At 32.1% G+C, this 10,519-nt stretch overlaps 1 protein-coding gene across 1 annotated transcript; it reads right to left on the reverse strand.

The window, feature by feature from the left end:
* Positions 1–3,410: 3,410 nt before the first annotated feature.
* Positions 3,411–9,565, reverse strand: LOC143552079 (galacturonokinase-like). The gene is made up of 14 exons (XM_077042382.1): positions 9,478–9,565; positions 8,659–8,772; positions 8,465–8,536; positions 7,718–7,761; positions 7,454–7,613; positions 7,123–7,188; positions 6,842–6,921; positions 6,019–6,118; positions 5,541–5,716; positions 4,912–4,949; positions 4,797–4,825; positions 4,651–4,720; positions 4,464–4,553; positions 3,411–3,710 (listed from the first exon to the last, which is right to left on the reverse strand). Exons 1-14 carry the CDS (start codon positions 9,508–9,510, stop codon positions 3,466–3,468), a joined length of 1,317 nt encoding a protein of 438 aa, XP_076898497.1. The 5' UTR covers positions 9,511–9,565; the 3' UTR covers positions 3,411–3,465.
* Positions 9,566–10,519: the final 954 nt, after the last annotated feature.

Genomic DNA, 10,519 nt, shown 5'->3' on the forward strand with positions numbered 1-10,519 from the left:
GTAGTATTTGGTATGCAGGAATGACAGTAGGAATGAAATGATTCATTACGTGAGAATGAAAAAAGTGGTGTTTGGTTGCTCAATGGAATGGAATCATTTATTACACATGAAATCCCATTCCATCAAAACCATTCTTTCTCACCCCATCCCTTCTTTTTTTTTCATTCCATTCCTATTTCACCATACTTTTTCAACAACACTACCATCTAACAACAACCACCACCACCACCAACTCCGCCGACACCACCACCGCCGCTACCACTGCCACCACCATTTTCGTCGTCGGAGCTACCACCGTCGCCATTGCAAGTTTTTTTTTTTTTGTTAAAAAGTATTTTGAGATATGAGTGTTTTTATTATTTCTATTTCATTTTTACAATTTTTTTGGATTCCAAACAATAAAAATTAATAATTGATTTCATTCTTATAGGTTAACCAAACAAGACAAAAGAATGATAATGATCCATTTCATTCTCTTGTCCATTCCATTCCTTCCCATTCCATTATCTCTTTATTTCATTACCTCTAACCAAACATACCCTAAATCTATTAGTACACATAAGTATGCAGAGGGAAGCTCATTCAGGAATCATGAGTTTCGCATATGAAAAATTCATTAAAAACACGATTTCACATTTACAACGACAATAATAAAAAGAGTAAATAATGAGGTATAAAAAATATACATTTTTTTAAATAAATAAACTTATTGTTTTTTGTTAAATTTATAAAATAGAAGCGATAAAAAGAATAAATGAAAAGTTAGGTTTTTCCTTTTCTTTCTTTTCTCTTTCTTTTCTCTCCTATTTTTCCTTTCTTCCCAACTTTCTTTCCTTCCTATTCTTTCTAATTTGGAAAAAAACCAATCTCCACTAATTAACTCTTTATTTTCCTACATTTTCTTTTCCTTTCCTTTCTTTTCTTTCTTTAAATGAATCTCTGGAACACAAGAATTCTTCTTTTCTTTTCTTTCTCTCCTTAAATGAAACTTGAGAACACAACCATCTCATTCTTTCCATCCATTTCCTTTCCTTACAGCCATAGTGGCCAAAATCGCATGCAAAATCGTATGTTAATGGCCGACTCGCTATAAGTTTGCATTTTGGCATGAATGAGTTATATGAGACAAAACAACAGCTGCCTCAACCGTCACCGCTGCTACCACAACTCTTGACACAATAACCACCACCGTCGCAACCACCACCATCGTCGTAACCACCACCACCAGCACATCCACTGTAGGGATGAGATCTTTTTTTCCCGAATACCTATACCCATCTCTTCCAGATAGGTACGAGTACTCAGACTTACTGATTTGAGGTATGGGTACTTTCGGGCACAGGCACGGGTATTACAGGTACTCGTTACTCGTTTAGAATATGTAGGGTTTTTATTAGGTTTCCAACACTCATGACTTAACTACCAGTGCTTTATATCATCAGGTGGTTCAAGGTTCAAGGTTTCATGCGAGCTTTTCAAAACCTAATTGCCTTATATCTTCCCATCGATCGATAGAAAAATCTCATTCCTTGTTCCAGTTGATTGTACGTTTTGATATTCATTACTTGATTATAAATGGATTTTATATTATGGTTGATTTGTTTCATTTTTAGTTATAATATTATGATTGATTGTGTTATTACGGTTTTTGTTGTGGTATTAAGGTTTTAGTATTATAGATAACTTACTGTCGATACCGTGCCACACGGATACCAAGTTTGGTGGATATTTTAAGAAAAAAGAACAAAGGGGTACCAAAGCTAGTACCGTAACGAAAGTGCTGATGATCGGGTATTAAGTTAGTATGTTAGTGCTTATAATGTATAGTTTTTATTTGGTTTATTGTACAAACAATAGTACTTCATACATTTTTATGTGCACAGGTCACGGGATGTTAATGATGCTTATTTTGGGCTTGTACGAGCACGGGATGAAGGCCCGGGATGATTGGCACGCAAAACCGAGCAAAAATCAAAACTTTCTATAGAAGAAGCCCGCCGCGCTATGCAACAGGGGGTTGATATGGTCCACCACGAGACACGATGGACCCATAAATAAAAAAAAGGTTGACTTTTGATACATCGCGGTACACGATGGACCCATTTAGAAGACAGCGCGATACGCGACCACGCTAAAAGACGAGAAAATTAGGTTTACACCTATCACATTTTCCAGCCGTTTCCAAGAGCCCTAAGACGAATTCTAGGCCTTCCAATCATCAAGATATCATTCCAAATGGCGTTTTTCATCACGATTGAAGATCTAACGAAGACGATGAGCGGCTAATCCTCTTGAATTATTGCCAGGGTGTAAAGTATTGTAACTTTTCCGTGCTTTCTCATGTATTAGAACTGAACTATTATAGTTGTTGATTGATAATCTATCATCATTGATGTTTGGTATTGTTGAACATTCAGTCAGTTTGGGTTTATTTCAATCAGAACAATTAGTCTGCCAATTACTATGACGCGTGTTTCATAGGGTTTATTGTTTAGTCGAGGTTGATGAAGCACACATCTGTTCTTGATTGTGTCTACTGACAAGGAACCCTTGGTTACCGGTACCGCGTGTTTACATTTTTTGATGCCAAGAATAGATTATTCAATTAACCATATTTGGTTATCGATACTAATTTGTTAAATGACATGAGATTGCTGTGTACTTGCATTCTTGAACCCTGGGTATGATTTGCTTTTAGTTGAATTGTTTGCTGCTTCTTAAGTGTTTGCTTTTGGGTATAGGTACATGAGATTTACTTATTTTCGGTATGGGTACTTTCGGATATAGGTACAGATTTCATCCTTACTCCATTGTCGTTAACACCGCCGCCTATACGATTTTATATTTAAACTTTTTGTTAATTTTGAGCCAGCGGTATTTTTGTCAAAGTAATGATTCGTTCAATGAGTTGAGTTAAGCTAACTAAACAAAACAATTGTAATGAATCATTACATTCTCTTATTCGTTTCATTGCTCTGTTCATTCTACAACCTTTTACCAAACAAATTAGGATGAAACTTACACTTTTGCAAGCGTACTAGATTCTTTTATCATGTTTTAACATAAGGTAAATACCGTAAATAGAATAGAAGGCACCTGCATCACTATGACGATTTAAACAATAGTTAACATATGTATTTAAACATTTTATATTAATAAATAAATAAATAATACTAACATTTCACTTTAAAATTTTGGATTAAATAGATAAAAATGAAACGACTGTGAAAAACTGAAATAAGTAGCAACTTCAAAGGTTATAAACGATTTAAGTTTCCTTTGTCATTTTAAATTTCTATAAAAATGACGCGTCAGCTCATCATGTCTCAATCGTACAATAAGTCCTATGAACGAGATGCAACTCCAATACAGTTAATCAACATATGGGCCCATACAAATGTATTATGTATCAATCAAACAAAATCACACATCATATATGTTGAAAATCATACATGAAAAGATGGCTTAAATGATTCGGGCGCAGTCACCCGAGTCGCATATCACAACGGCTGTATCTTTGTTAAGATGGCTAGCCAGTTCCGGTTGAAGTTTAAAGTATTCACTTTTGACGAATGAAGCTGCATCTTCGGCATAGTCTGAATTCACAAATGCTACACAACACCCTCTGAACCCAGCCCCACTGAACCGGGCTCCATAAACACCGGGGGCTTTCAAAAGTATCGTGTATAGTTGGATTAGTGGCTCACAACCTATAAATAAAATTTTAATACATCTTCAATATTTTGGCCCAACTACATCAAGAAGCTGTTGTATGTTCATTTTTACGGTTTTGGTTACTAACTTTGAGAAATTATAGGTTTATATCACTAGTATAAATCTGTAATTTCTCAAAGGCAAGAATCAAAATCGGGTCGATAGGTCGAATAATGGTCATTATTTTGATAAAATTACTACACGTATGGTCCATTGGGTATGCTCAATTTACAGTTTTGGTCCCTAACGATGAGAAATTATAGGTTTAAAGCGTAAACTTTAGACCAAAAACGTAAGATGAGCAAACCACATGAAATAGTAGTGGTATTAATTCTAGTTTGACTGGTTACTTCTTAAAATTTTTTGGAATTTGATGAACAATCAATATATCGAATGCAATTACAACAACTTTCAAGTGTTGATAGAATAAAAATTTGTAGCAATAATGTGATTTTTGAAAAATATATGAAAAATATCAAGGTATTCTTGATTATTTGTAATAAACATTAAATAATAATAATAATAATAATAATAATAATAATAATAATAATAATAATAATAATAATTTGAACAGCATATTGTTGGGCGTGAATTTCTAACTAGCAGAATCTTAGTTAAATTTAACCCATTTCACACACAAGACATTCAAGAATTACCCCAACAAAACAAGCATATTTACTAATTTTAAACACCTAAAGTAAGCAAACAATTTTTTTAAAATAATGTAAAAATATTCTAGGAAGACGTACCACATTCGTAGTTTTCAATTGAGCTTAATCCCGACGCTGAAATAAGCTTTCCGAAGTCTTCAAAATTACCATGGCCCCATGCTTCAAAGCCTATAACCAAATAAATAATCAAATATTGTGCAGAAAATACTACAATGAAATAAAATTATAACTATATTAAAATCAAATTGTATGGAAAAAAATAAACCTTTAATGACACGCGCATTCTCAGTGAAGTAATGTTCTGCTCTTCTAGCTAGATCCAATTCTAATTTGGACTGCAGAATATAATATCATTAGTGGATCAATCACGTGACGGATAATAATTCTTTGAATTCGTTTTTTTTAATGAACCTTATGAGTCTCGAATTCTTCTTCTTCAACTGAAATAAATTCAAAGAATTCACTATTTAAATTTTAAAGAATAGAGCATAAGTAACAAATAATAGTAAAATAATATAATTCTAACCGTTGGACAAAATAGGCTCATCTTCTTTCCCTGCAGCTCTAAGAAAAGTAACAGGAAAACAAAAAACAAAAACAGATTTTAAGTTGATTAGGCCTGTAAACGAACTGAATGGAAATGACCACAGCATGTTTGTGTTCATTCTTTTAACTTTAACCGCATGAACAACTAAACAAACGGGGTTTTCTACTTTTCTTGTTCATGTTTGTTCACTAACAGTATAAACCAACGGTTGACGAACATAAATGAATATAGAAGAACAAACATAATTGAGCTAAAGCGAATTAAAAGTAAACGTAAATAACGTGTTGGGCATAAAAGATTATTAAAACCAGACTAAATTGTAATGGGCCTAAAAGAATTTAGATGAAAATATTAACAAACAAACTTAACAAAATCAAACTAACCTAAATAAATGCAAACGAAAAAAATTAAATAATTTGTTGTTCGAGAATATATACGAACGAACAAGACACAGTTCATGTTCGTTTGTTTAACTAAATAAACAAAGATGTTTATTCATGTCCATTCAATTGTTTAAAATTTAGCTAAAATTTTAAAACTTGGAGTAATTTGTTAACTAAATAATATTTTAATGAACAAATACTTATAATATCCTTATGGGATCTTACTTTAGAAGAATCTCTGCAGCCTCCCGACACTCAGTAACTCTTCGATTATATCCAGGGTTAGTTGTTAATGCTTGCTTTAGACCCGAAAACGCTAACAGAATCTTGTAAGGAATCTTGGATTCGGAATCTTTCTCGGTTTCAAACTTTGGCGGGTGTATAAGTTTGTGTTTTTTGGTCTGCACCGGATTTACAAGATCCATTGAAATTTAAGTTTTTACATTAAACGAGTAATTGTGCAAATTTTGTAGAATTGCATAAAAAGGTTAACCATATTGATCTTTTCGGATATCAGTTTATCAAAACAGGTCAAACTGGTCAACCGCATTATCTTGATTCTTGACCGCTTACAGGGTCAAATTGCATGAAATTGAACTTTTGTGGTATAAAAAGTTGCTACCTTTTTATGCAATTATCACTTTAAACCTAATAAAAATAGAAAAAATACATGTTTTGTCTTTTTTGTACAGCCAAAAGATACCTTGCAGTCCATACAAGTTAAACAACCATAGCTCGAAAGCAATATAGCCGACTGATCCAATATGCCATTTTTCAGACCCAAATATTCATTCTCAATTAGCCTACAAGTACAATAAAATTCTGTTAAAACATATAGTTTGAAATAACAAAGAACTAGGAAATTAGGCAGACAGCTTCAGAGTTGTAAATAAATATTGAATTAAATTTAAAAAAAAAAGCCTGAAATTCAAAAAACTCAGTTTGCAGCATAAACAATCGTGTCAAGGTAACTACACGTAGAGTGAACCCAGCATTTTGGTAACAGGTTCGGCTTAAATAGTTAGTGTCTTATTATGACTATGAAAACAGTATTATTACAGTAATAATTGAACTTTTGAATAAATTATTTCGGTGGCTGGATTTTGTCGTTTTTTTTTTGGCCCTTTTTACAAGAACACCACATATTTTGGTTGTCACGTCTAATCCGTTTGATATATATGTCATGCTCAGGCTGACTTGTATAATTAAAAGGGTAGTGTGACTAGTGCCAATTAAACAGATCGACTCGTCAGTTGTCAGCCTGTTTAAAACAAGACAAAAACAAATATTTTTAAGGTCTACCCGTTTAACCAGTTTATAAAAACCCGCCAGCCCGCTTCACCCATTTTCAACTCATTTTCAACAAATTAATGGTTACCCGTTTGACTTGTTTAGATAAATGAGTTACACAGGTCATATTCGGGTTACACAATTTTAAGTCTGTCTGGGATAGGGTTGATGTCGATTGCCACCCCTAAGTCAACCCATTGACATTGACTTAGCCAATATAAGAAAGAAAAACCTACCGATCATACTCAATATTTTCTGTAGGAGATACTGTAAGATTATTTGCACTTTCCAGAGCCAATAGGTAAGCAATTCCAACCTGAGAATTTTACAATCTATAAAGTTAAAAGAATATGAACTTACCGTAAAAACCGAAATAAATATTCAAACAGTGAGAATCACATAAAGCTTAAAGAGAAATTAGATGTTAAAATGTAAACTTCCCAATAGCAATTTGTCAAATATTTTGACAAAATGGATCAATGAGTCAGCAGAATAATAATGGAAAATTTAAACTTACCGCAGCAGATGAGCTTAAACCTGAACTATCAAGACCCTCTGTACTGCAAATGAATCCAGTGATACCCTGCACCAATTTAGATTAAAAAAATTCAAAAACTTTTATAAAAAAATAGATAAGTTTTTTCATAATCATAATTAATTTATTAACTCATTATAAAAGAATCAAAAACACACAAAAATTTTACAGGGTAACCTGATCATGCATGTTTCATCCCGTACAAGAAATGACCCATCTCAAAAATAAAACGTTTTGACCCGTAACATGCCACAACAAACTACTTTTTATTCATTAAAACATATTATTATAATAAGTTAAGAAAATAATTAACCTGTTTTAGATTATTTCCTCTAGATTGTAATGCATACAATGCTCCTTTAGCATAATTTCCCCATTTACATTCCTCAACTGTATCAGATGAGTGATTTTGACTTTTTTGGGTCTTGCCATTTGACTTTGCAGTATCCTTTGGAAGCTGAATTTGGTCAACTCTGTGGTCAATTTTTCAAAACTAACTTATCAATTACAACATCATTATAACATATAATAATAATAATAATAATAATAATAATAATAATAAAGAATCGTTATTTACCTAAACCGAACTTCTCCACTAAATTGTCCCGACCTTAGTATAACCTTCGAATGCAGACAAACAAAGTATTATGAAAATAAACGCATCAAAATTATTTTTAAAGGCGGTGTTAATGGATTGGCAGGTCGAACCCGACATGAACACAAAAATCGTGTCAGACGCATGAACCAAACATGAAAAGAGTTTTTGCAGGTTGACACGAAGACAATCTGAATAACCCAAATTTTTATTTTATTTTAAAATTTTGCGTGCTCTAAAGTTAGAAATTTTTAGTAAAAGATAAAAATGTATATAAAATAATTATATTTAAACTATAAAACCTGATGTAAATTTCTCTTTTAGCTTTTATAATTTGGCTTAAAATACCCAATCAATGTAATTTAAGATACAAAACATAACTTTAAAAAAAAATTAAAATGGGGTTAAACAATTCAACACATGAGCCCGAATACGAGCAACTTAACCCGAAATTTTATCCTAATTAAATTTTTGCATGCTCATAAATTAGAAAAGGATACAAATGCATACGAATAATTATGTTTAAACTATAAAACCTGATGTTTATTTCTCTCCAATCAATGTAATTTATGCCCTAAAACACAACTTTAAAAAAAATAAAAAAAAAACCTACACAAAAAGGTTAAGTGGTGCAACCCGCGAACCCGACCACGACTCGTTTAGCTAAAGTGAAACGTGTTTGCAGGTTCGTGTCATGTAAAAAATTAACGCCCCTACAGAAGACGATACCTGAGAATCAGTAGAAGGCACAAATCCAAGAATTATTCCCTTATTAATTGTCATGGCTGAAACTATTCCACCCTTTTAATTCATAAAATAAAAAATTAAAAAAAAAAAGTTGGGTCAATGTAAAGAAGCCATAAACATAAAATATCTAATAAGTAGCATATGAAATAAAATGGTATATAGAAATATTAATCAACCTGATGATCAATATGAGCTCCCAATGGGCAAATCCTGTACGGAGATACAACAACTTTTACCACATTTACAGACACCCCTGCCATGTCAGCAACAGTTTTCTTGAATTTCTCCAACTGCAAATACATCAAACACAAAATACGTGACAAAATTGTTAGAAAAAAAAATAACACATTAGTTTTGAATACCATGCTCAAAGTCCAGGACTCAAGGGTAGTTGGGTAATTTCACTTACATAGCTACATTTTAACCTATCGGGTCGTGTTAGCGGGTTAGCTGGTCCAACCCGACACAAACCCGAAAATTTGTCCCAAACCGAAAATCATGTAAGACACTTGAACCTGAACACGACCCACATATTCACAAGTTGGTCTCAACACGACCCGTCACCTGTTTGACCCAAATTTATTTTATTGCTTTTGCATGTTAATTCTTTATAAATTTACATTTTTACAATTAAAAATTTTTAATTTATATATATATAACAATTACATTTAATTATATTAAAGTTTATGTCAAATTGCTTTTTAGTTTTAACTTTTGACATAAGATATCCAACCAATTTATTTTATTATATAAAAAACATTTTATAAAATAAAAATAAATACCTCAAACTATTGACCCGCGAATTTCTTGTTAAGTTAGTGTAGTATCAAAAAAATAATGACAGATAAAACTTTTTAATCTACATTAATGAAGAGGAATTCAGTGGTAAATACCAATTACAATCATCATCAATGAAATGCAAATAAAATTAAATTGTAATTCACTGAAAATCAAGGCATCAATACTACCACTGAATAGTGAAATGAAGATCTAACCTCTGAATCATTGGGCCAAGATGAAACACCCATTTTGAATAAAAGTTGATTGATTCTGGATCTGGGTTTATGTTGGAATGATGAACTGATTCAAGATTTGGGGTTAAAGAGTGAATCAACGGCAATATTATTATTAGTGAGGGGTTGTGATGTCAACTTCGGTTTGGTGTCTTTTAAATCTCATCATTTTTCGTCTGATTCCGGTTGGATATTCACGTATGTCATACGTGGCAATTAAGGTTTTATGTACAACATTATTCTTTCTTCCTTTTTTTTTTAACGGTACAGAGTTTTACGTGCACACATATTTTTTATAGACTGTGTATAAAGTCGACTTCTCAACTGTTGTGAGCCTGTACGCTTCCATACGTGTTAACATGATTAAATCTATAGACCCGCGCCTTTTGTCATGTTTGAACCTGAGATTAAAGCTTTGAATTTGTCTCTTCATCCTTATGTAAGAACAGATATTAATATATATATATATATTTATTTATATGGCCATCATTATCATTTAGATTATAATATATCAAAATAATTAATTATACCTTATAATATATTAGTTCGGTAATTATTGATGGGTCATATTACCTTTAATTAACTAATAAAGGGTTTCCTCTTGGGTGTATATATAGAGAGAATAAATTAACATCATGACATAATAAAAAAACACACATACAATTTTATGCGTCTCCTCTCTCTTAAATCAGGTTCCTCTCAAGAACCATAACACCATCCTTAACTATACATCCTAAAGGGAAACTCGATAGAGATGACAAGCATGTCGACTACGTCATACTCTGTTGCGGTTACTACTCTCCTTCCTGTAATAGGTTGATAGATTTAATATTTATCATGTTTTTTATTACTTTCATGAATAAATGATTAACATGTGGTATCAGAACGATGTTGATTAATTAGTTCTGCATGTTTTCCTTAAATCTGGAATTAAAAATCAGAAGACATGGACTAAAACTTGATAAACCCTAATTTTTCCGGTTTCTTTTTCATGTTCTATTACGAAAACAATATATGAAATTGT

The sequence above is a fragment of the Bidens hawaiensis genome, unplaced genomic scaffold (assembly GCF_021521415.1).
Source record: "Bidens hawaiensis isolate Kalapana, Puna unplaced genomic scaffold, B.hawaiensis_p1.1 tig00016760_1, whole genome shotgun sequence".
Classification (NCBI taxonomy): domain Eukaryota; kingdom Viridiplantae; phylum Streptophyta; class Magnoliopsida; order Asterales; family Asteraceae; genus Bidens; species Bidens hawaiensis.